The 22802-nt window shown below is 40.9% G+C and overlaps 1 protein-coding gene across 2 annotated transcripts in view; it reads right to left on the bottom strand.

The window, feature by feature from the left end:
• The window catches only part of MTR (5-methyltetrahydrofolate-homocysteine methyltransferase), a 100383-nt gene that overhangs the window by 42314 nt on the left and 35267 nt on the right, over positions 1-22802 (bottom strand). For both annotated transcript variants that reach the window (XM_046654080.1, XM_046654082.1), the window contains exons 13-18: positions 21012-21124; positions 17841-17981; positions 15345-15530; positions 6468-6647; positions 4036-4152; positions 3610-3750 (exon numbers count right to left, since the gene is read on the bottom strand). In XM_046654080.1, coding sequence (XP_046510036.1) covers positions 3610-3750; positions 4036-4152; positions 6468-6647; positions 15345-15530; positions 17841-17981; positions 21012-21124 — 878 coding nt within the window. The remainder of the gene's footprint in view (positions 1-3609; positions 3751-4035; positions 4153-6467; positions 6648-15344; positions 15531-17840; positions 17982-21011; positions 21125-22802) is intronic.

Below are 22802 nucleotides of genomic sequence, written 5' to 3'. Positions count from 1 at the left end.
AACCGAACTCATCGATACACAGAACAGACTGGTGGTTGCCAGATGCAGGGGGGTTGGAGGAGTGGGCAAAATGAGCGAAGGTAGTCAAAAAATTAAAAAGTCTTGGGGATGCAATGTACAGCATGGTGACTATGGTTAACAATACTGTACTCTATATTTGAAAGTTGCTAAGAGTAGATCTTAAAAGATCTCATCACAAGAAAAAAATTTGTAACTGTGTGGTGATGGATATTAACTAGACTTATTGTGGTGATCATTTCACAATATAGACATATATGGACTCATTATGTTGTACATCTGAAACTGACATAATATGTTAACTATATCTCAATTAAAAATACCCTAAAAATTACAAAATTCATAAGTTATATACTCTGATCTTTAAGAGAAAACACAAAACTAGAGCTGTGTGGCACTGAGAAAGGAAGAAGGAAGGAAGGAGGGAGGGAGAGAAGGAAGGAAGGAAATAAGGAAAGAAGGAAGGAAGGAAAGAAGGAAAGAAAGAAAGAAGGGAGGAGGGGAGGGAGGGAGGGAGGGAAGTGAAGAGAAAAGAAGAGAAGAGAAGAAGGAAAGAAAGACAGAAAAAGTCCTTCAAAGGTCACATTCACATCACTTGATACATGTAAACACCATTTGTTCTCTGAGCCACAAAATCAGGCAATTCCTGCTGCGGGATGGAGTCTGATGTGTAAAAACAGGGCAGAGTGTTCCACACACTATTGGAAAAAGGACCTGGTGTGTTCACAGAAAAATACCACAGTGTGCCACACATATGGGGTGGGGAGCGGTCAGTATGTATGTGATTACAAATAGTGGCACATGAGGACACAGTGAAGGCCAGTGAAGATTTCACTAAAGTGTTGGGGCTGCAGTGAATGAAAACTACCCCACCTGATCAACATGCTTCAGAAACACTACCAAGCAAACCGAACAATCAATTGTCATGTCCATCTGGCTACTCCTTGTATCTGTATCCACAGCTCTAGAGTAGCTCCTGCCCCACAGGGTCCTCATGGTGATCTGTGTTTTGTTTATGAAATCAAACCGGACCAGCATCAAGGGAAGTAAACTCCTTGAGAGAAAGCCGAAGCAGAATGTGAGCTCCAATGGCAATGAGAGCCGAAGGCCAGATCAAAGAACAGATGACCTTTTTTCCAGAAAAATATCAAGAACATTCTCGCAATCCAAGCTTATTCAATAGCTATCCTATTCAGAGCAGAGATCCTTCCAGTCCCTGCCTAAAGGGGTTATGACCTCCTCTATTAGGGTACAAAGTACTTAATAAAGAAATTCCACGTGAATTATCTCTTACCATGACACCTGGAACTTTTACTACTAAAAAGAATTTATCCGCCACAGGTCAGTCTGCACCAAATTAGGGGAATTATTTTTCAGTAAAACCCCTTACTCCCCAAAGTGGGATTAGACTACTTAGGAGGATCGGAGACAGGGCTCTTTCCACTCTTCTCAATGTATCAGACAGGAACTTGGGTGCAGACTTCATCATTTAATAAGAAAAAGAGATAATCATTCTCTTATCAAGAAAATAAGTTCCTCATCCCTTATTTGCCTTCTAATATTCCTGCTTTGCATGCTCCATTTGCACTTGGTGTATCCTGAGGAATTGCTACAGAGCCGGTGACTCCTGGGAGTTATTAAAGTATACCTGTTTTGATTATTAATTCCTTTAACGGTAACAGAAGTCACCTTGAATGTAGAGAGTTAGCCTACTTGACAGAGGGGTCAATGGCTTGGAATAAGTCCTTGTGGTTACATTAAGAGGGAGGCAATTTCTTATATGATGGATTGTTTAAGCTCTTGCAATTGCTATTAAGATTTCCCTCAATTTGGCTGTGTCCTGGGGGCAAAACCTCTTGGCAGCTCAGCATGATATACAGAAACAACTTGTAAACAAATGCTAAAAGTGATCACAGACCAAAAAGAATGACTGGCAAATACAAAGCCAAGAAAACCTTAAATGAGAACAGTCTTACAAATAAGGAGCCCCATCTTTCCTAAGTGAGAGAACTATCTCATCCGGACAGTGGAGGAAAAGATGAAATTGCACATCTTTTTATGGGTTAATTAAGAGCTCTCTGGCATAACTTCACGATTATACCAGCTATGATGCCCTTCTGCCTTTCAACAGAACCCTGTCCTAGTCAGTTATTAGTGGAGGGTCCCCCACTAGGTGGAAGACAGGCTAAGACTGAAAACTGAATAGTGTTTCTTACCCATGCCTTGATGTTTGAAGAATATTAAAAGACTGAGCACTTTGTCTACATGAGCAGAAACAGTCATGAGAATGAAATCTAGGGATTGTCTCCTAAGTAATGAGCTAAGAAGTAGAACTTGGTTATATTTGCAACAACCGAGATCTGAGACACTTTGTCCTGGGTTCACATGAGAAACCAGAAATGTTTTTAAGGAACTGAGAGGAGAGTCATGTGCTCACTGGCACAGTTTGAATGCCAATCAGCTTTGCTGAGCCGAAGGCTAACGTGAGCAGCTTCAGAAATCTCAACCTTGCCCCTCATAAGGCTGAGCAGTCAAGGATGCGGTTAATCCTACATTGTCCTATCCTTCTTCCAGAACATGTTAATACTCTTCGGTGTTAGAAGAGGAAAAGTTAGCATTTCTGCCAGAGTTAAACTCAGATTTTAATATGGAAAACATTAACAAAGTTGGCAATATACATAAAAGCATTCTATCACTTCCCAACATGCTTTGTAAGAAAAATGCCTTCCTTTGCCATGACTTTCTGAAACAAATCAAAAAGTAAGTTTTTTTGAGGTAAAGATCTCATCTTTCCTTAAACTAAATTCTAGGAAGCAGCACCCATGACAGATACTTACTGTATCTAGGACTGCCAACACACAATAAGTGGGAAACAAGGAATTGATTTTTGGATTAAAAATTATTCTCATTTTTCTAGATCAAATGTATACAGACTTCAAGCCTTGAACCACAGAACCTTGCCACAGATCAACCAGATCCTAATATAAACAGGTATACTAATGTAAACTTACAACAATGGGAACCAGGTAATAACAACACTGCCATGCAAGAAATCCAAAATAGACATTTTAAATGACGAGGTAGGAAAATATCTAGTAAAATGGAAAGATGTTCCAGTATACTGCTTAACAAACAGGTTACCAAAAAAGCATCAGAGTACAGTTCTATTTTTGTAAAAATGTGTGTGTGTGTGCATGTACACATATAAGTAAACATTCATTTTGAAAAACACAAAAACCATGACTAAAAGGTGGTAGGATTATGAGTGATTTTATTTTCTTCTTTGCTTATCTGTATTTTGTAAATTTTCTAGAATTAATATGTATTACTTTGGTATGAGAAAAATCAATTTTACATTTTAAAATAAATTTAAAGAAACAAGTTCAGAATAATGAAACAGCCTATGTGTGGCCTGTTCCTCCTTCCTTGCCCTAACTAAAACACCTTCTCTGGAACTCTCCGTAGAAGTCTTCAATGATCCAAAGACATGATTAGATACTTGCTTCTATGCCAATGAAGGTCTAGTAACTATAAGTGAGTGGTAAATTCAAAGATAGGAAAAGCCACCCATTAGAACACTCTTTTCTCTACCTGAGCATAACGTAGGAGCTTCTCAGTGGCCTCAGGGTCTTTATTCCAGATGAGATCTTCACAGAGCTGAAGAAGATCCTTATGGATATCATCATATACGGGGAGGTTTCCAGCGTTCACTATCCCCATGTCCATACCAAACTATGGCAATAAAAAGAAAAATGAGGATTTCCAGTGATACCCTAAACGAGGGGTCAGCAAACATTTCCTGTAAGGGGCCAGATAGAAAATATTGTAGGCCATAGTCTCTGCTGGCCTAAAAGCAGACATGGACAATATACAAGCAAGTGGGTATGGCTGTGTTCCAATAAAACTTTATTCACAGAAACTGGCAGCAGGCCAGAGTTAGTCTGTGGGCCAAAGTTTGCAAACACCTGCCCTAAGTAAAAGCTGATTTCAACAAGGAAAACAGGTTTTCTACTATACCTTGATTGCATGATAAAGGAAAACCCCATGCATTGCTTCTCGAATGGCTTCCATTCCTCGGAAGGAGAAGGACAAATTGGAAAGACCTCCACTTATTTTGGCTCCAGGTAATGTTTCCTGGCAAAAAAAAAAAAAAGGCGAAAAGATCCTCCTATTTTGCTAAAAGCAGCAGTCGTATCTCTTAAACTTTACATATAAGAGTGGAAAGTAAAAAACATATAAAGTCCAAAGTAATTCAGAGCTTCTGGTAGCTAAACACAGACCAAAATTTGCCATATTATGGTGTCACAAAGGGACTGCCTCATAAATAGTTTTTCCTACTAGACTCTATTCTCCTTAAGCAAAAACAAAAAATTCTGCTTTACCTCTGTATGCCTCTGCAGTGACCATGATAAGGCACAATACACACTGAATGCACCATAAAATATTTGCTGGACAAATGACAGAGAAAGAAAGAGACAGAGACAGACAACACTGAGAGAGAGAGAGACAGAGAGAGAGACTGAAAGAGACAGACAGAAGCCTGTCATTCACTGAAAGCACAAGCTACTAGAAGGCTTCTATAACCTAAATGAACAAACTCCCTAGTTCATTATAAAATCAACCAATTATAAAAGGACAGGAGGGAATTTCCACCACACCTTTTGACAATGTCAAGCTGCAGCATGCATGTGGAACAACAGGGACTCATACTTACTGTTCGTTAAAGTACGAACTAGATCAAGCATTTAGGGAGACAGCTTCCACTATCTACTACTATGACCCAACCATTCCACTTCTGGGCATACGCTATAGAGAAAATCAGCCCAAGATACATATACAAGACTGCTCATAGCAGCATTGCTCATCATGTCCAAAAACTGGAAACCAACCAAATTATCTATCAACAATAGAATGGTTAATTGTGGTATAGTTACACGAGAGAATATTATATATTAATAAAAAGGAACAAGTACAGCTGTAACAACACAGAAGAATCTTTAAAATGAAGTCAGGTAAGGAAAGAAGGCATAAGAGTTCTAAGACTCTGCTTAGGGGCCGGCCCCATGGCCGAGTGGTTAGGTTCACATGCTCCACTTCAGTGGCCCAGGGTTTCACTGGTTTGGATCCTGGGCATGGACATGGCACCACTCATCAGGCCACGCTGAGGCGGCATCCCACATAGCACAATCAGAGGCACTCACAACTAGAAAATACAACTATGTATTGGGGGACTTTGGGGAGAAGAAGAAGAAGAAAAAAAAAGAAAAAGAAGATTGGCAACAGATGTTAGTTCAGGCGCCAATCTTTAAAAAAAAAAAGACTGTCTACATTAAGCTCAAAACAGGCAAAATTATACTGTTTATACAGTCGATTCTCATTATTTATGGTAGTTATTATTTTCTGTTAAGTCACCATGAACACTGAATCAGGAATACTGAAAACCACTGCTCCTGGGGGAAATACAGGGTTAGGTTCCTGTTAGCCTCTGGTCACAAAATTTTTATCAACTGATCATTATATTACCTTGTTTTATGTGTGTCTCTGTTTAAAGACACCTTGTCTAATATATATTGTTGATTCATTAACATCAAGCTCACAGCCAACAGCACTATACCTCATGTCTAAACGAAGCTTATGTTAACAAAAGTATTTCCTCCATAAGGCACATCACAGCCTTCTTGTACTTAGGAACACTAGACAGCACTTCAGCACTATGCTTTGGGGCCATTTAAACAGAGAAATCACCAAGAAAAAGCTCAAAAATGTGAAAAACATGGTACTAACTAGACCATGAAAAAGACACGTTTACAGAATGAAAGCTGAAACAAGAAGGCAAAGCATGTACTTGTTGACTTTATCTGAGAACATGTGGGTCAGGCCACTTAAATTTTTCATCATTCTGCACATGGGTATGTCCGTGAATGACTCAAAAGCAGCACGAGCATTGATTTTGGGGTCGCAAATAAATTTTAGCAAGTAGATGAATTCGTAAATACAAAATCCACGGGTAATTCAGATTTACTGTACATATATAACTAATGAAATTATGAAGAAGAGCAAACAAAATATCATAAAACTCAGGATGATGGTTATTTCATAAAATTTAGAATGAGGGTTGTAATCAGAAAGGGAGAGTCATGGGCACACTAGCTATAGTCTATGTCAGGACGCAAGTGAAAGCTATTATATGCTTTATAATTAATTACTTACTAGACTCTATTTTTAATATATTCTCCAGTGTGTGTGTTATACTTCACAGTTTAAAGTAACATATAAAGCAAAAATAATAAAGGCCCCTAAATTTCAGAAAACCAATTTACTATGTAAGAACAAGAATGCCAACATTCCCAGCCAATAAATAGATATATGTTAGCTGAAACTATTCACTGGAGCCATGTGATAAATTTGAGCAATGTTTTGGATAGAAGAGAGAAAATGCCTATACTTACTTTAATGGCTTTTGTTGCATGGATAAAATTAACAGCATACAAATTGTGTTCTTCCATCCCAGTACCAATGGTGAGGATATTAGGGTCAAAGATGATGTCATTTGGATTAAAGCCCAGTTTTTTCACAAGTAGATGGTAGGCCCGGGTGCACACTCTAGTTTTGGTGTCTGTTTCTGTCGCCTGGGGAAGGGAGCAAAAGATGTAATTTGAAATAGAAAAATGAAGTGTTATCTATACAAACAGAAGCACATTTCACTTGCCAAAAGCTCTTAAGTATCAATGCTTGGACTTCATAGAAATCCAAATACCAAGCAGTCTCTAAACACTTATCAAATGATCTCAGAGGAGGAATTGGTCTACAGATCCCTTTGTGGTTTCATCAGCACAACAGCTACACTGCTTCTGTAAAAATCAAATCTTACACACATGTATATGGTATATTAATAAACAGCCTTCTCAAAAACACAGACATGATAAAAATTCAAATACAACTAAAGAACAAATTAAAAAATAAGTGTTTCTCCTTTCTTGGCCTGCCTGCAGTGTCTTAACCTATCACCCAGGCAACACTGCCATAGCTTTCTTGGCTCTTCCAATATTCTGCAGAGATACGCATTATTCCCCATCTCCACCCACCATGACACTAGCCAGTTAACACGCACACTTTAAGTCACTAATATAAATTAAGTTAGCGTTACTCTTCAAAACAGTGACCCTAGAAAGCAAAACCCTGAATCCAGGAAGGCTTCCCATCACCCTGAAACTCAGGTCATACATCTCCAATTTTATTTCCTCTCATCTGCCCCCTTGTCGACTCGACTCTCCCTACACTGCTCCTTTGATGTTCTTGAAACCCAACAAGCTTGTCCTATCTCAGAGCCTTTCTACTCATTGCCGCCACTGCCTAGAACACACTGCGACATGGCTTTTTATGCACATCAGTCAGGCCTCTGCCCAAATATCATTTTTCAGAGAAGGCTTCCTTAATCATCCTCTCTAAATCAGCCCCACTACCACCTCTCCTGCTTCCTCCCTTCTTCATCGCATCTCTTTCCAGAAATTCTATCTATTTGGCAACTTGTTAACTATTTTTTGTTCCTTGTTTTATTATTTATTATTAATTTGTCAACTTGCTGGAATGTCAGTCTTGCTGTATCCCCAGTGCCTAGAGCAATGCCTGTCAGAGCTGTGCTCAACATTATTTGTTGAATGAATGACGTTTGTGCCACTGTCAGAAGGGCGCTGACAAATCAGAAGGAAAAAAGCTGAAGAAAGGGAAATTTTCAAGGGAAAAACACATGGCAAAAGACATTCTGTCTTCACAAAATCACTAAGGGCACAGGCCCAGTTCAGAAATCTTTTGAATGAATTCTCTACTGCGGCAAATGTGCGGACACAGCAGCGGAAGGCAAGCATCAGCCTAGAGCCCAGGCAGAATCAGCAGTCCCGAGGGCAGGAGTGAAGGCTCGGCACAAAGACAGCTGAGACCCCACCCGCAGGGGAAGACCAGAGCAGAGCACTGAGCTGGGCTGTGGGAGATGTGAAGCCAACCTGGAACGCCTCCTGGTTCCCTCCTCCCCTGAAAGAGTGGAGGCTGTGCCTCTGGCAGACTCATACTCAAGACAGAATGTGGATGCCAGGAACCCAGGATTGAGGAGGAGATGGAAGGATTTCAGACACAGAAACGAGACTGAGAGGCAATCTCCACACAGCTAACACTGAGGAGGAGAAAAGGGTCTCAGTTACAATCTAGGAACTGCAGGTGCCACCACCGAAAGCTTCTCAACTTTTAAAGAAGGCAAGGTTGTTTTAAAGGTGACTGTCCAGGAAAGGATGCAAGTTCTGTGGGGACTGAGAGGGAGAAAAGAGAAGAAAATTCTTAATATCTGTATCAATCCCTGGGTAGGGCAAAGGATGGATCTGCTTTTTAGGGCCAGAACCGAATCATCAACTATCAGCTCCATAAGGATGAGGCCCTTGTCAAACTCTTCTTGCAGCACCTAGCACAGTACCTGCCACATTAACAGACACTCAACTCTTGTCTGTGGGATAAACAAACGAATCTGAGAATGAACAGAGTTTCAGTGTACAGGCCTCTGCCAGGATCAGGTCATATCATGTTAGAGTCCCCAAGGTTCTCTTTGTCTTGTTCCTCAGCCAGGGCTGCGAGATAAACCCTTGGCTCCATCATGTCCTGGCCCTTTGACTTCGGCTCATTGTAAAATGGTATGACAGCTACCCCAGGTGGTTGCTATGACGACTAAATGAGATAAACTCCGCTGATTTTTGACCAGAGTACATGAGAATCACCCCCAAGGCTTTAAAATTCCTAAAGCCAGGTCACATCCCAGACCAAATGAGTCAGAAATTCAAGCGGTGGGGCCCAGAGGCGTGCATGTTTTTTAAAAGCACTGGCAGTGACTACCCTCCCCTCTGGAAGTGCTTCTGCTTTAAACTCCTGGTTCAGCATCACAGGTATACAAAGCACACAATATGCCATTCTCATTCTCAGAGTTGACCCTGCTTCCTACTTCACTGAGAAAACAGAAGCAATCATAGACTCCCACCAGCACAAAGACCAGCGCGCCTGTGGGTCTGCACTCTTACACTCTGCCTCTCTCCCACACTGTGAGCATACTGCCTCCCCCTCTCCTTGCACACTGATTATCACCCCCCTCAACTCACGGGGTCGTGGACCTACCAAATGCCCCCTTTCTCTCATGCATCAACTCCTCCCTCTCTCTCTACCAGATCATTCCGATGAGCTTACAAACATGTTGTCACGTCATCTGTTTTCACACACAGACACACACACAGACACAAGGACAAACACACAGACAGCCTTTCTTAACCCCATATCCATCTCTAGTTTCCACCCTATTTCCTGTTCCTCTTTACAGGAAAACTCAAAAAAGTTGTTTACATCTGCTACCTCCAATCCCCCTATTCTCTTTTGAACCCACTCCAATTAAGCTTTTATCTCCTTGGAAACAGAACAGCAAGATCATAAGCTACTCCACTTCTAAATCCAATGGTAAATTCTTGGTCTCACCCTATTTGATCTATCCACAGCTCTTTAAAACAGCTCACTGCACCCTTCTTGAAGCTTGTTCTTCACTCAGTTTCCAAGTGAACCCTCTATTCTGGTTCTTCTCCTACCAAACAGGCTGCTCTTTCCCAAATCCTTCTGATGGCACCTCCTCTTCTTCGCATCCACTAAGCTCTGCAGCTTCAAGACTCATTTGGTCCTAGGACCTCTTCTCTAAGTCTTTCCTTGGGTGAGCTTAGTTGTCTCACTGCTTTAAATACCATCTGTGTACAAATAATTCCCAAGTAAGGGAATCCTATCTTCAAGCTGGACTTTGCCCATGGAACTCAGACTCATCTATGCAACTGCATACTCACCATACCACCATAACCATAGTATGTCCAAACCCAAACTTCTCCTTACCCCATCCCAAACCTGCTTCTCTCACAGTCTTCCCTATCGCAATAGTTCCATCCTTTCAACTGCCCAGGCCAAAACACCCTGAAATTATCCCTCACTCCTCTTTCTTTCTCAACCCCCAACCAATGTGAAGGCAAATGCCACTGGCTCTACCTTAAAATATATATCTAGCAACAGATGACTTTTCACATCCCATTTGCTTCCACCTTGGTCCTAGCCACCATAATCTCTCATCTGGATTATAGCAATAACTTCCAATAGTTCTGCTTTGTCTGTAAAGACCATCCTCTACCAAGAACCAGAGTAGTTTTAAAACATAAGTGGGATCATGTTCACTCCTCTGTCTAAAACCCTTCAGTGGCTTCCTAGCTCACTCAGAGTAAAAGCCCAAGTGGTCTATAAGACCCTATGTGATTTTTACCTGCTACCCTGCCTCCCTTTTCCTTTTTGAGGAAAATTAGCCCTGAGCCAACATCTGCCGCCAATCCTCCTCTTTTGGCTGAGGAAGATTGGCCCTTAGCTAAGATCTGTGCCCATCTTCCTCCACTTTATATGTGGGATGCTGCCACAGCATGGCTTGACAAATGGTTCATAGGTCCAGGCCCAGGATCTGAACCAGCAAACCCGGGGCCACCAAAGCGGAGCGCACAAACTTAACCACTATACCACGGGGTGAGCCCCTTTACCTGCTACATTTGTAACCGCCTCTCCTTCCACTCTCCTCTTCTCCTCTTTGCTCCAGCTGTCTTGGCCTCCTTGCTGGTTTTCAAATGATAAGCATGTATCTATCTCAAGGCTCCGGCTCTGCTCAGAAGACTCTTCCCCCACCTTTTCACATGGCTCACTCCCTCGCCTCCTTCAGGCTTCGCTAAAATGTCACGTTACCCATGAGTCATTCCCAAACCATCTATACAAAATAGCATCCCCCACCCTCATCCTGGTACTTCCTATCCCCTCGATCCTTCTCATTTCCCTCTACTGTATTCAACATCACCCAACATATATATGCTGGAGAAAGCGTGTGTGTATTTTATTTCTTATTCCCTTTGCATCCAAGAATATAAATCACACAAGGACAGGACTGGGTTTTATTCCCTTGTTATCTCCTCAGGCCTGGCACGTGGTAAGTTCTCAAGATACATTTGAGCAGATATTTGCCTCCATTAAATAGTAAGAGGCTGCTCTATGAATTTTAAAGAAACATTAGGATAACAAAAACAGAGCTCCTGGGTAAAGAAATAAGACTCAATGGAGAGGCTAAACATGTAGAAAGGTATATAAGTCTATATGTAGAAATCTTACACGAAGCAGAGTAAAATGCTGGAGTTCGAAAATGAGACGGAAGAGATAAGAAAATTAGGCAATCTTTCCAACACATCCAATATCTGAATAATACACATGCCAAAAAAGAGGATAAAACAATTCAAGGAAACTTCCTATAACTGCGGCCATAAGTTTCCCAGTTGAAAGGGCCTACCGAGTGCCCAAGAAAACGGATGGCTCATCATCACAAGAGTTCAGAACACTGTGGGCACTGAAGGTCCATGAAGCCCCCAGAGGATGGAAAAACAAATATGTCGGAAAAAGAATCAAGGGTTAGAAGAGCACTGGACTTCTCATCAAAATCAGTGGAAATTAGAAGACAATGGATCAATGCTTTAAAACTGAGAAAATAATCTCAAGCTTGCACTCTTATACCCATACAATTGTCAATTAATTGTAAAAGTAGAATAAAGCCATTTTCAAACACATAAGGTTTCAAAAATATTTACTGGCATGTTTTCTTTCACAAGAATCTCCCAGAGAATGCACTCCACCAAATGAGAGTTTAAACCAAGAATGAGGAAATTAAGAGATCTGAAAACCTGAGAGAGAGGCAAGAGGAATCCCCAGGATGATGGTGAGGAGGTCTCACGGTGAACACTCTGCAGTCAGCCTACTGAGCGACCTTTCCAGATCCTGTCAGAAGACTTGGAGAGAGAATTCTTCAAGAAATTAAAATGACAGTCTACTTAATGTGTTTGTATACAGTGGATATTGGAAATTTGCACAAGCAGGAGACAGTCTGAAGGTGAAATACATAAGAAACAAAGCAAACAAAAAGATAAACATTAACTTCGTGGAAAACAGGATGCAGGGAAGGAAAAGGAATCATGGCACATTATATGGCTCAGCTTTGTTGTACGCTTTATATCACTTGATAACAGAAGCACAGAAAATATAACTAAAACTAACTATATTATAGGGAGCATGGGGGGATAAATGTAAAGACGTGTGGAGTAGGGGTAGAGGATGGTGAAAAAGTCAAATCCTTAACCACTACAGTCATGTGTCGTTTAATGACAGGGACGCGTTCTGAGAAATGCGTCGTTAGGTGATTTCATCATTATATGAACATCACAGAGTGCAATTACACAAACCTAGATGGTACAGCCTACTGCACACCTAGGCTCTATGGGACTAATCTCAGGGGACCACTGTGGTATACGTGGTTTGTCATTGACCTAATAACGCATAAGGGCATGTGACTGTATAGAAAGGCAATAAATAATAACTAAAACTGGAATTTGAAGATAAGGAGGTAAATGCTGTAAGAATCAACTAAAAAAAAGTTAAAAGTGGTTGCCTCTGGGGGCTTCTGTTTTTCATAAAAAGTCTTACAGAACTATTTGCCTTTTTACCTGCATATATATCTTTGGTAAAAATAAAAGTTATATCAAAAGGTCCTACCACACTAAACTAGTGGTGGAAAATGACTAGATGCAAATTTTCAGAAGGACAATTTAACAACATTTATCAAAATATTAAAAGTGCAAACCCTTTCACCTTGCAATTCCACTTCTATGAACTGACTCTAAGAAAATTATTCTACAAGGGGAAAATGGCCACATGAATTAAAATATTCATCGGCCACTGTTCATTCTACTAAAAAATTAGAAACAATCACAATTTCAATCAATGATAGACTAAGGAAAACATACATATACTGGAATATAATGCAACCAAAAAGATGGAGTTATAAAGCATATTTACTAAGATGGGAAGCTGCCAACATTCTGTTGAGTGGGGCGAGTGAGTTACAGAACAGCAGATACATCACTTACCCAAAATTTTCAATTTGCTGGAACCTCTTCTGCTCTTTCCCTAAATGGCCACATGGCTTTCTCATTTTATTCAGGTTTTCAAATGTTCCTTCCTCAGATGGGCTTTACGAGATCATCTTTTCTAAAGATAACAGCCAACTCTTCCTTTCCAAAGCCAACAGCCTTTCCCTGGATTTTTTTTTTTTTTTTTTTTTGAGGACGATTAGCCCTGAGCTAACTACTGCCAATCCTCTTTTTGCTGAGGAAGACTGGCCCTGAGCTAACATCCATGCCCATCTTCCTCTACTTTATACGTGGGACACCTACTACAGAATGGCTTTTGCCAAGCGGTGCCATGTCCACACCTGGGATCCGAACCGGCAAACCCCGGGCCACCAAGAAGCGGAGTGTGCGAACTTAACCACTGTGCCATCGGGCCGGCCTCTCCCTGGATTCTTATACACAACCATTTAGCACAGACTCTGATGAATGAATGACAAGGATCACCTAGGCTGGACTCCCAGCAATACTGCTTCTACCTGTGTGACAACAGTGAGTCATACAAGGTCTTTGTGCCTTTGGTTTCCTCACATGGCACACAAGTAGTAAGACTATATGCCCAATATTTATATGTTGGGAGGAAAAACTGATTTAACACGTGCAGTGTGCTTGCTTGGTATAAGTAAAGGCCTAATACATGTTCCTTATCAAAATTATCTCCCTTTTGCACTCTTCTGGATTATTTGAATTTTTCCCATGATGAAAACACATCTTTTGTACAAAACAATAACACTTTTGCTAAAAATAGTTTTATTTTAAAAATAGAAAAGAAAAGGAAAAAGGACATATAATCCCACCATTTGTCAATCAGATAAATAAGAAGTCAGTGAGTCCCCATCTGAAACCATCCCTATGACCCAATTAACAACTACTGAATTTTTTCCTCTGCTTATATAGACACACATATATCCACATAAATCCTTTTTTATAGAAAAAAAAATGGGATCATGTCACTTGCTTTTTTCACTTTTTAATATATTGTAGACATGGTTCCATCACCTCATTCTTTTCAACTGCTGCACAGTATCCTCTGTGGCACGTAGCAAGATTTAAGCATTCTCCTATTAACGGACACTAGAGCGTTCTCAATTTTTTGCTACCACAATGCTACAATGAATGTGAACACATACCTTACATCCTCAACCTGTTAGAAGATTCCCAGGAAGGGCTGAATCAGAAGGCATGGATTTTGTTTTATTGTTTTAAATTAAATATTGACTAGATACACAAGTATTTATAAAAGCCATGTGAGGAATAAAACAACAATACAATAGTCACTGTACACCCATCACCCAGTTGAATGACCATAATGTCTGAAGCTTCCCACATGCCCCTCCCTGATTCCGTGGTAGACAGATTATGAGAGTTGCCATTTATCAATCTTTTATTTTTTTTCTATTTGATAAAAGAAAATCATATCTCATATTGCTTCATTTTTTATTCCTCTAATCATTATAAAATATAATATCTTCTCATAGGTTTATTGGCTATTTGTATTTCTTTTTCTATAAATTGCTTATTCACTTCCTCTGTCCATTCTCCTATTGGGTTGATTGGGCATTTTACCTTCTGATTTAAAGAAACTCTTTGCACATTAGGGCTATTAAGCCACTGCTAATACTCATGTGTAAACAGTATCATGTCTTTTGCAAAACAAAGTTTTACATTTTTTTTTTTGGTGAGGAAGATTGGCCCTGAGCTAACATCTGTTGCCAATCTTCCTCTTTTTGCTTGGGGAAGATTGTCGCTGAGCTAACATCTGTGTCAATCTCCCTCTATTTTCTGTGAGATGCCACCACAGCATGGCTTGATGAGTGGTGTTAGGTCCATGCCCAGCATCCGAACCTGTGAACCCCGGGCCACCAAAGCGGAGTGTACAAACTTAACCACTATGCCACCGGGCTGGCCCCAAAGTTTTACATTTTTATGTAGATAGTGCTATTAATTTTCTTTCTGGGTTCCCATATATTCTTTAGAATTTTATTGCTTGCATTCAGATCTTTAACTGATGTAGACTTTATTTTAGTATATGGTGAAAAATGGGGCTCTAAAACTTAATTTTCTTCCAAATGCATAGCCAGTTGTTACAATAGCATTTATTGAATAATTTCTTTCTCCACTGCTAAGAAGACTTTACTATATATCAAATTTTCATATATATGTAGGGGTGTGTGTGTGTAACATATATATATATATATATATATGGCTGTTTTGGACTCGGTTCTCTCCCACTGCTCTCTCTAGCCTGAGTACCACAATGGAGCTAGGTTAAAGGGAATCACTCACCTGTCCCTCTTCATCAAAAGCCATGACCACAACAGCAGCTCCAAACTTCTTAATCTTTCTGGCCTTCTCCAAGAAGTCATCCTCTCCCTCCTTCAGACTAATGCTATTGACAATGCACTTCCCTTGGCAGCACTTTAACCCAGCTTCAATCACAGCGAAATTAGAAGAGTCAATGCACAAGGGCACCTGAGATCAGAAGGCAAGAAAATCACAGAAAGTCAACAAGTCACCACAAATTTTCTTCCAAGAGCTCCCCAATATTCCCTAATTCTTTTGGGGAAAACAATAAACAAATAATAGCAGTGTGACAGAGAGAGAATTTTAATGCACTTGTTCTTAAAGTCTAAAATACTTAGAATAATTCCAGTCTTACAAAAGACCCCATGCACAGGCCAGGAATTTATAACTCAAAGATCATAGCTAAAACAGCAGAAGGGGATCACTGAGGTCAGTTCACTGGCTTCAGTACCAGTCTACACTTTCAGGTGCCTAAACCCTGAGGCAAACACCTCAAGAAGGACTCAGACACCCCTGATTTGACTCTGGGATTAATGTGTAACCGCACATCCTTGGTGACAGCCCTCTGGCCAAGTTATTCAAATTCAATCTTCCCTTTAGGTAATCAAGTTCCTGACTGGAAAAAAAATGAGTTTTACTATTAGAAGGGAAAAGTAGATGTAATATTCAACAACTGCATATAACTACAACAAAGGGCAAAACTGGAATTCATAGATAAGAACAGGCCCGTTTTTAATGCTCTCCATGTATTCAGGCCTCTGTTCCAGGAAAGGTGAAAGTAAGGGCTTCAAGGAAGCACTAGATTCATGCAAAGAAATGAAACAGGGCAGCTGATCCAGGCCCCATTATTTAATTAATTCACTTAACAAATAATTAAGTGACCACCAGGTTAGGCCCCATGCCAGATCCAGGGGCAAGGGTCAGACAGGCTCCACTGAACTTATAAAGGTAATGACATAAAGTGAGAGCAGCGCTAGCGCACACGAGAAGAATGGACTGCCATGAAGGCAGATTTCAGGGGCATCAGACCCAATCCATCACACAGGGCAAATGGGGAGGGAGGGTTCAGGGAAAGGTTCCCAGGGCAGCCGGCTCTTCCTTAAGCCACATCTCCAAAGAGCGAACAGAACAAGGAATCCATCGATTTCACTCCTTCTTAGCATGCTAATCATGAGAGGTTTGCTGGGAAGAGGGTCAAATGCAATGAGGACACCAGGCCAACGTTCTAAAGCACTTACTGACACTGTGATGTCAGCCCTTCTGGTGAAAGCATGCTGCTCATGCGTTTCTACGCTCTACCCCATTGTTCAAAATTTAGTCTCAAACAAATTTTGGTAGTAGGTCAAAACCAGGAAAGATAAGAAAGAAAAATTATTGTGGCAATCAAAACACTAAGTAACTAATGATATCTTTAAGTTACACGGGGTCCTTTCACAGCTAACAAAGGCACTTTTCTCTTTACGATTTGCAAATCAGACAACGCACGTACAAATAGTCCTACTTTAGAGATGAGCAAGAAAACTAAGGTCTCTAGTTAATCGGCTTGCCTGAAGCTCTAAGTCGAGTCTTGTGGCTCCCAGCACAGCCCTCTTCCCACGACTCAGCTGACAAACAGCTGCTACCCCTCTGATTCTGACTGACTTTGAACAAGTCATTTAGCTTCTCTGCACCTTAAATTCTAAAATATTTACTCTCAGGAGTGATGAGACTTTGTAGTTGAGGAGTTTTAAGACATAAATGAAGGAGGGGTTAGCGTAATTCACCACTTACCACAAGACTTCTAACTGAGCATTTGCTGAAGCCCAATAAAAAACTGCCAGCCCTCAGCCCTCTCTCTTAAAGCACGAGGAGGTTTCTTATTAAAAAAAAAAAAAAGAACTTTAAAAATCACTCCTCATCACAAATTCAACAGTAGAGAAATGAAGTGAGATTTTTAAAGTTTTTAGAACCCATCTAAAATCTTTTAAAAGACTGATACAAAAATTAGCTTTCATCTTTCAAAGAACGAATGTAAAAGCTGACATAATACCTTAATTTAATCTTGTTTTGTAATTTTATCTTACTCTGATAAGCCTAAAAAAGTCTCTTCCTCCTGCAATAAGAAAGAATTAACCGAATTCCCTAGTCTATGGTAGGAATGGAGCTAACGATTTGGCAGGAATGGGTGAGTATATCCTTCACAGACATGAAAAGTGGGTTCTTAGTCTATTCAGACACCAGAGGAAATGCAATCAATTCTTATGACCAATTCCAGAAGCCTTGGAACAGCCAAGCTGAAGTCACATCTCTCTCTGAAGTCTAGTTTACATTGAAAGGCTACCATCAAGCAAGAAAACTGACAATCAGAAACGGTTGGGACTTTGAACATAGGAAAACAGAAAACCAGTGCATGAGTTGACAGATGAATGGGACAACTGACAAAGTTAAATGAGTGACGGAGCAAGACATAAATTCCCTTGAATAAAAATGTTGTACAACCTTGGCAATGTCAGGCTCAGACGCAATGAAGTTGCAAAATCTGGTCATTGCACTTGGACCATCTAGCATGCCATCATCCATGTTGATATCCAACACCTGGGCTCCCATTTCCACCTGCACTTTGGCAATACTCAGTGCTTCCTGAGGAAAGAACGCAAGAGGAGGCAGCATTAGGAGGTGACTCAAGAGAAGGCTAACAAAAGTCATCCTGTACCATCTCCAGCAGTCCTTTCAAATTATTCTAGACTAACGAGCCAGCCTGCCAGACTCTGAGCCTGCTCTTCTCCTATCAACAGCACAGATTAACCTTTCTTAAACATCTCTTCCATCACATTATTTTGCCACTCAGAATCCACCAAGCCTCTGTTTTTCTACCATAAAGAACCCAAACTCCTTAGCCTGGTGTTCAAGGCTTTCCTGTGACCTTGCCCCATCTTCTTACATAACTGGACTTCACACTCCTCCCCGACTGGTACCCTTCACCCAGCCAAGTCTGTTTCCACCTCTGTGTCACAGATCATGTTGCCCCCTCTGCTTGGAATACAATACTGTTCCCCTCTGTCTTGTTTAAGATCCAGCTTAAGTAACTAACTCCTCCAAGAAAAGTCCTTAGAGAAATCATCCAAAACTTATGTAATTCTTTAGTTTGCCAAAACACACAAAGCATTCATTGTTGCCTGTTGACAGGAAGTACATGAAAAGAAATGTGAGTTAAACAAATTGTGGCAGATTTTTATACTGGAAGGCTCTTCAAATCCTTTACTATACTTTTAGACACTGTAACCCTCCACGAACAGAATAGAATATGCAGCATTTCTCACTTATGACCATTTAAGGAATATCTGGCAGGATCAGTGGTCCAGAGAACTCACTTTGGGAAACACTGCTTATTCCACAACGATCTGCTGCCTCTAAACTTCTCTAACGATTATAAGCATTATCACGTGACATGGTTTATTACATCACCATTTCCTCATGATTTCATGAGTATTAGCTTATTCCTCAAAATAGATTTTAAGTGTTTGGAAATCTAGAAAGGTCTTACGTATCTCCCAATCTCCTTTGAACAATGCTGGGCAAAATATTCATATTCAATAATGCTTTCTAACTGATAGAGTAGAGACTATTTTGTTTGAGTCATCACCATACACTTCACAGTGTAATAAAATAAGAAGAGAGAAAATCAACAGTAGAGTCTGATGTTGTCCTAATTTTTTCTTAGCCCAAGAAAACCAAATAGAAATTTCTAGCAATCATTGTCACAGAACAGGCACGAAACTCTTTGCCACAAAGAAAGACAATTCCTAATGACACAAGGTTACACAGAGAAAAGGATCACAAAATTCAGCAAATCGAAAAATGTTTTTCAGTATCAGCAATGTGTTAAATGATGTAAAGAATAAAAACAAGTATAAGTAACAATCCTGTTCTTGAAGGGCTTACATCTAGTTGGGGGCCCAGGACATAGTCATATAAAAAAACTAACTGTGCTACCATATAATGCGTGAGTCAAATGTCACAGCCGTCTATACAGCAGGGAAAGGCAAGGTCTCTGTGGACTGAAATGGAGAAAGCTACGTGAGGGGGAGAGTCTCCAGTTGGCCCCTGCGGGATGGACTGGAGGAAGCAGAGAGAAGCCAGGCCAACCTGAAAAGTGCTAGCGCAGTGACTGGAATATAATAAGACCTTATTAAACGAGAGATTATTACTCCCACCGTTTGCTTCTTCCTAAAAAGCCCTCTGCTCTCAGTACCAAATCTATAAATCTGAGAGGTGAAAGGGACACCACAAATGGGTGTAAGAATCAAAACACACACACAAACGTTGCCAGCTGAAGAACACTGTACAACTATGAAGGGCCATTAGGATTTCAGAAGGGAACAAACGTGAACAAAGGCGCAGAGGCAGAGACAAGCCTCCTGGAATGCTGTGATGAGATCAGGATGGGGAGGCAGTCTGGAGCCTCAGTGCAGAAGGCTGAATGACGGCCTAAGGAGTTTGGATTTTATCCTAGATGCAAAAACAACACACCGTGAAAGCTTCTGAACTCGGGAGGACCGTGACAGAAGCACATGGCAGCAGTGAGCACCAGCAGGAATGAAGGGAAGAGGACTGCCAGGAACTGCCAGGAACCAGGTAAGCAGGCCCTAGTAATGCGCCACAGGGCTGCCTCTGAGGGTTGCCATGGGGTAGTCATCAACAAGTCGATAAATGGTGATAAATGGGCCCTTCCTTTATGACTAAAACTAAGTCTGCTTTGATACTGGTTTCCGGAAGATCTATTTCCTAAAGGTTGCAAAACCTTAAAGTGAAAGAAGTTTGATAATAAAATAAATCATTAAAGCCCGGACCAAATTCCTCCACTTTTTCCCCCTTGAAGAAGATTAGTCCCGAGCTAACATCTATGCCAATCTTCCTCTATTTCCTATGTGGGTCACCACCACAGCATGGCTGATAAGTGGTGTAGGTCTGCCCCCAGAATCAAACCCACAAACCCAGGCCACCAAAGCAGAGCACGCTGAACTAAATCACTAGGCCACAGGGCTGGCCCCAAATTCCTCCATTTTTAACTTCTATCTGCATAAGAAAAAGAAAATCTATCCAGATGTTTAGGGTAAGCTCTATTTGAATTAAATTTTGCTCATCCAGAGTGACTGAGCTTAAAACTACTATGGCTAAACTATTATGTAAATTTTTCAAGGCAGGAAGTCACTCTTTCTTTTGCATTTGCTTGTTTATTTTCCTCTACAGCTACAGAATCAATAATACCACATCAGTCAGTGTTTGATGGGGTCATGAGGAACTGAACAGGAATTTTCTTGGCTTTCCCTCTCCATAGAAGGATTTGTGAGAAGCCAAAATGAAGAGTGTTCTGAAATTTTTTCACTTATTTCACAATTAATAGAAATAGCTGGAACTAGGATCCCTCCCATCTCTTCCCACTTCATACCCCGAATGCAGTACTTTTTGACAAATATTGACAACAGCATCTTCAATTTTTCAAAGCCTCATCCTCCCACCAGCTGAGCCTGCTGCAAACACACGTGACTGTTCTTCTCACACTTCCCAGCGGCTCTGCTAATAACACTATCAAAAGCAGAGCTGTTTTATTTACATACTGTCCAGCCAAAAACATGGCAGATGCCTCAAGGGTCCTATTAAGATGCTCACTTCATAGTTTCCTGCCATGATGAGTTTAGCAAACTTCCTGGATCCTGCCACGTTACAGCGCTCTCCAATGTTAACAAAGTTGGTGTACGGTCCAATCCTGAAGGGCTCTAGACCTTAAAAGAAGCATTTTGAAAAACTTCTGAAAATGCATATGGTGACATTAGACAAAAAGAGAACAAACGTTTTCATGAGAAAGAAAAGAAGTTTCTGCGCCAAAGCCCATCTGACTAGACAGGAGATCCAGTGTGAAAACAGGACCATATCCTTCTCCCCAAGGGATATTTAAACATAAAAAAGGCTGTATGTTGCAGCAACATTTCCAACCAGAACTTTCAAAAGAAGAAATATCTCAGGGTTTTAAATTTCCAATTTCTCTAAAGAGCTGAATCATACCAGCTCTGAGAGAAAAGGAAAAATTATCATCAAATCCCTATTTATTTAACCAAGAGTCTGGGGAAAAGCCATGAAGTTAGAATCGAAAGGATTGCTGTTCACTCGGACATCAACCTGAAGCCAGATGGCACGAGCTTCCTTAACCCCACCAATGGTGTGTTTAGAGCTTTACCACAACTCTTGGATCCAGAGGGCAAGAACCCATAACCAGCAAGGCCAAATGGGGTCTAGAGGGAGGAGCCAGGCTGAGCCCTGGGAGACAGAAGCTACCATGCAGGCCCACCATGCCTGAGCTGACTCTGGGCAAGTCACTCGGGCTTTCTGCACCTCTTCCTTTATTTGCCAAGGGATAAGAACATCTCCCCTGCTACAGCCAATTTAGGAGCAAATACCAGCTAATAATGTGGATACATTACACTTATGTAAAAAGCAACATGCAGTGTAAAATATCATGACAGGAAGGCCTGTAACTGTTTTTGCTTTATTCATTATATTTAAAACATTAGGAAAAGGAGTCTTGCTGGATGCTTACAGGTAGGCTCTGAAGACAGCCAGCCTCCGGCTCAAAGCCCTGCCAAGCCATCTCAGTGAACAACCCCGGCCAACTTCACTCAGAGCCTCTGACCTTATAAAACAGAGATAGTGAGAGTACCTGCCTCATCCTGATATTGTAAAAGTGACACTAGATAACAGTGATATGCACAAAATTAGCACCAGCAATCATAGCTGTTGTTAGTAAAAGAAAATGGCTTTTGAGTCCTTTGCCAAAGCATTGGTTGGGTAAGAAACAGATATGAGGGAGAGGAAAATACTGAATGTAAGACGGTAATTATAACACTATTCCTGGCTGTTGGTTCACTGACCGGGAGGACTACTGCTTCCCAGTGTGGGCTTATGATTTCCCTTCCCATTGGTATGATCCTCAGGGCTTTCCCCCTCCATGCTAGGCTGAGGGTGTCCTGATACTTAGTCAGACCCTGGGGGTCTGCAGGGCAGGCAACCCGGGAGGTGAACATTTAAATGCTGGAGAGATCTTGTGTCATCACATGAAAAGCATTTCACACAAAGCGCTTCTGATCTTTTACGAATGTGAAGTATCTGAAATAAAAACTACATTTTTCTAAGTTTGCAATTTATAAAAGAACAACTTAAAAGAGTGTGTTTGATGTCATTCTTTTGAAATCTGATTGAAGGTGATTCTTTTTTCCTTTTTTTTGGTGAGGAAGATTAGCCTTGAGCTAACATCTGTTGCCAATCTTCCTCTTTTTTTGTTTGAGGAAGATTTGCCCTGAGGCAACATCTGTGCCAATCTTCCTCTATTTTGTATGTGGTTCACCACCTCAGCATGGTTGACGAGTAGTGTAGGTTGAACCAGGTTGCTGAAGTGGAATGTGCCGA

The sequence above is a fragment of the Equus quagga genome, chromosome 2 (assembly GCF_021613505.1).
Source record: "Equus quagga isolate Etosha38 chromosome 2, UCLA_HA_Equagga_1.0, whole genome shotgun sequence".
NCBI classification, from domain to species: Eukaryota; Metazoa; Chordata; class Mammalia; order Perissodactyla; family Equidae; genus Equus; species Equus quagga.
Note: the sequence above shows the minus strand (reverse complement) of the source record. Positions and strands in the feature narration are given on the sequence as shown.